Here is a 4,392-nt window from a genome sequence, read left to right on the forward strand (position 1 = left end):
TTGTTGTTGTTGTATGCAGTTTCCAGCAAACTTTAATTAATTTTTTTCTATTTGTGAAAATTTCTACGTTATTTAAAGGTAATTTTTATTATAGGCCTATAGACCTTACACAGCATTATTAATATGATTTTGGAGGTTACAGAACTTTAAAATTACTTTAAAAAATGGAAAATAATTATATCATTTGATTTCAAGATATTTTGTATACCTTAAAAATAATTAATTCTATCCCGGGATTTCCCGGGATCCCAGGAAACAGTTCACTTTTATCCCGGGATCCCGGGACAAGCAAAAGACCGGGAAATGAGAAACCCTAGTATTGTACAAAGTGTGGACAGACTCACAGTATGGCACACCAAGTTTAAGCTTACATTTCCACAAGAAATTGATTTATGTTAATTTTTATTTAAAGTATTATTTCTTTGCTTTTTCTACTAGTTGCTTGAGTTCCAATTAACAGAGAGCCTCTGTATAATTTATTGTTTATATAAATGTATCATATTGTGTTCTGTTAAAAATACCAGACCACAAAATATAGTAAATCTGCTTAAAATAGTCTTGGTTATATAAAATATATTGTTTAAAAAAATAATAATAATTTATATTGAAATGCAATACAAAACAATATAACAAAGTGAAAATATTACAATAGAATACATATTAAAAAGATGAAAATAAAACATTTTCAATTTGATAAAATATAAATGAAAATGAATGTCACAGAAGTCATTAATTTTTAAATCTAAGACATTTTTGGAAAGTCTTTCGATTTTCAGCTCCTTAATATTAAAAAGTTTTCTTAACTTGGTTATGCACATTAATGTGGAAATGTATACAGTTGATACAAATTAAATTGAAACAAAAATATGCATTAATTCTTTTTACCTCTATGTTCTTACTCTTTTAAATTTCTGTGTATATACTGTCTACTTGGACCTTGTTTATTAATAGGACTTATTATACTGGTGTAGTTTCTGATTGGCAAATAGAGATCATCTTGGTCAAAAGTCAAAACAAAGTATCAAGTGAAAATAAAAATATTTTTTTTTACTTTTGACTAAGATCTCTTCTATTTGCTAATCAGAAACTATACCAGTATAATCAGAAACTACAACAGTATGATAAGTCCTATTAATATACAAGGTCCGAGTAGACAGGATATACACAGAAATTTATGAAATATTCGTATTAGTACCTCTTCTTTAGATCATCTAAGTTTTCTAAAATATCACCAGAATAATTTGAATATACACAGAAGCTTGACTAATAACAACTCAATTATAACATGACTGTACTATATGAAAATGTAAAACTCAAATTTTAAACCTTCATTTCAATTACAACTCACTACAGATTACTATATATTTCACGATATCATTAAATAAACACAGTTCATTAAAATATTTCATTTAGAACTGTTTTTAAAATATTTTGTAAAAAAAGAAGATAATATTTCAAACATAATCAATGAATATCTCATCTTTTCTAAAATAATTTACTTAGTTTTTTCCTTTTTGATTATACTATGAACTACATTTTTGTCTTCCCATAATATTACAAAAACTTTTATCATAGAACATATTACAGAAAAGTATATTAAAAAAATGAATAAAACTCCAAATTTCATAATTAAAAAAACTTAAAAATCTGCTTTATTTATTAGGGGCAGTCAAATGAAAATGAGACAGACTATATAACAAGTGTGGCATGGAAATTGGTAATGCAAATAGGTGTGTATATAGAAGTGCCCTCTATTGGAAATCGGGAAGGAACAGCACGAACGTTCACCGCTGTGCCATTTGTCTGTTAGACACGCTCGAAGCGAGGTCGGCGAATCGCGTGTGCGTCCAACATCACTATGGAGGTCCGCCGCTCGTCGACTTTCTGGAACACGGCGCCCCAATTAACACACAGCAGTACATAGAAACTTTACAAAAATTGAAGTGTGCCATCAAATCCAAACACCCAGGAGTGTTGACAGACAGCATCATTCTGTTGCAGGATAGTGCCCACCCACATGTTACCAAGGTTGTTTTGACTATGCTGCAGAAGTTTAGCTGGGAACTTCTGCAGCGTAGTCCATACACATCTCCATACAGTCCCGATTTCTCCTCGTGCGATTTCCATATTTTTGGAGTCCCAAAGAAAGACATTCGTGGCCGTCAATTTGCTTCGGACGAAGAGGTACACGCCTGGGTACAATCACGGTTCCGTAGGCAACCGCAAACATTTTTCTACGAAGGTATTGACCATCTTGTCTCACAGTGGGATAAATGTATTAACAGTTATAGCAATTACTTTTGAAATAATAAACAGTTTACTTACTTTTTCTCCATCTGTCTCGTTTTCATTTGACTGCCCCTAAACATTGAGAATCAGGAAATGATTCTCAACATAAATTAGTGAACTTCAATAAAGTAATTTTTAAGTTTATTGAAAAATATGTATTTTCTGTCTCAGGGTAATGAATATAATAAGACTGTAGCTTATTATATAATATAATACATTTTTTTCAAATGAATTTATTGTTATTACTGTTCAAAAGAACTGAAAATATTTAGATAAAAATTTCTAATTATTATTTTTTGAAGTATAAATTGGTAAATAAGCACTTGTACAAATTATGAATTAGATAACCTTATCCCACTGACATAATTTTTCTTGTAAAACCTATTCTAGTGAGCATGATTGTTTACTACATGTTTATATAAACTGTTACAAAAGTTAATGTTGTAATAAATAATCATATTTACTATATTATACACAATAACTGAAAGAAATTATGTTAACGTGTAATATGATAATTAATACCTAAATTACTGGAGTATGAATGGATCCAAAGCTAGAACTAGAAGTTATACAAGTACATTTAAACAGTAGATTATGTAATTAAGCTGAGATGACATTCATGTAATTAACATTAATTTTACATTACATAATTTAATAAATACATTTAAATCATACATCACAGTTTTCCAATTCCTTCTTAATAGAATAATGAAGTTCATTAAAAGCTTGCTGGGTAGTCAATCCGTAGAATTTGTTAATGGACATCTTTAGACAAAATAATAAGTGTTAAGTAATACTGAATTACAATAAAGAATAATTTTAAAATGTCCTTTCATCCTTAATTGAATTCATTTTATGAAAACATAAATGAAAATATTTCGCAATAATAAAACATCGCGTATCGATCCAACCGCAACCATGAACTTCAACAGAAGCGAGTCAAGCGACACCACGTGCTTATACCACAACCGAATAATTAAAACTAATAAACAACGCCTTCAGCGTTGCCAGATGTGAAAAAATCTTTTTGGGTTGAAAAGTTTTATGATGCTGGCGTGTAAAAATGACATAAAAAGATACAGTGTTTCGACAAAACGGATACGTCTATAACTATCGACTCGAAATTAATACAAATTTATTGTATAACATTTTTCCCCAGTGGACACTTAGATGACCTTTCAGCAAGTTATGAGTTCTGCCAGGACCACGATGAAATGGTCGGGGATGAGGGGCGGCTACCAACATATCCGGATAGACCATTCCCGAAACATTCCTGCAGTTATTTCCACCCGTCCGGTTTCCATCTCTGATCCTCCAAAACACCGGCCGGATGGCCGAGCGGTCAAGGTAGCAGCCTACCGCTATGGGGGACCCGGGATCGAATCCGGACGGGTCAAGGAATCCCCAGGAATTTTTCGGGAAGGTGGTCCGTTTGGATATGTCGGACCCCGTCCCTCACCACCCGGTCGCCCCATTGTGGGTCTGGCCGAACCCATAATGGGCCCGCTATAAGAGGCCTTCTTAGTGCCCACAGGGCGGAAGAGTATTAAAAAAAAAAAAAAAAAAAAAAGATCCTCCAGAACGGAACGCTACCACTTTAGCCGCTCGGCCATCCGGCCGTCCGATGTTTTATGAATGCGAAGAGTCACTTTTTGTAAGTCCATCATTAGTTTAGTCCAAAATGTGCTCATTCGGACAGTTTTGAGTTCGGCTTGTGATGTTCTAGCGATACCATCGAGCGCGTTTCGCACTATTCTTAAGCGAGTGGTAACATAGTTTGATATTTATTATTTTAGATCAGCGATTCCCAACCTGTGGTACGTGTACCCCTAGGGGTACGCGATAGGTTGTTTAGGGGTACAGAAAAAAGTTAGTTATTATGGCAGAAAAAATAATATATTATGTATCACAAACTAATAGTATTAAAAAATTATTACATAAAAAATGTTCCTTGCAACAATCACAACTTTATTATACATTTTTTCTTTTAGGTTTTTTTTCTTTAATTTAAAGTTACAATATGTAAAATTAACAATACGGTTACTCACTAAATTTCTTAAATGAGGGGTACAATCTAGAGATATGACATGTCACGGGGTACGC

The 4,392-nt window shown here is 32.5% G+C and overlaps 1 protein-coding gene across 1 annotated transcript in view; it reads right to left on the minus strand.

Moving 5' to 3' along the window:
• The window catches only part of LOC111628145 (transmembrane protein 94-like), a 114,635-nt gene extending 111,389 nt beyond the window's left edge, over nt 1–3,246 (minus strand). Inside the window, 1 exon segment of the mRNA XM_023371884.1 lies at nt 2,965–3,246. Within this exon segment, the coding sequence (XP_023227652.1) occupies nt 2,965–3,054 (90 nt within the window). The 5' untranslated portion in view covers nt 3,055–3,246.
• Nucleotides 3,247–4,392: the final 1,146 nt, after the last annotated feature.

Source organism: Centruroides sculpturatus, unplaced genomic scaffold (assembly GCF_000671375.1).
Source record: "Centruroides sculpturatus isolate CEXI.00-Female unplaced genomic scaffold, Cexi_2.0 scaffold65, whole genome shotgun sequence".
Taxonomy (NCBI): Eukaryota; Metazoa; Arthropoda; class Arachnida; order Scorpiones; family Buthidae; genus Centruroides; species Centruroides sculpturatus.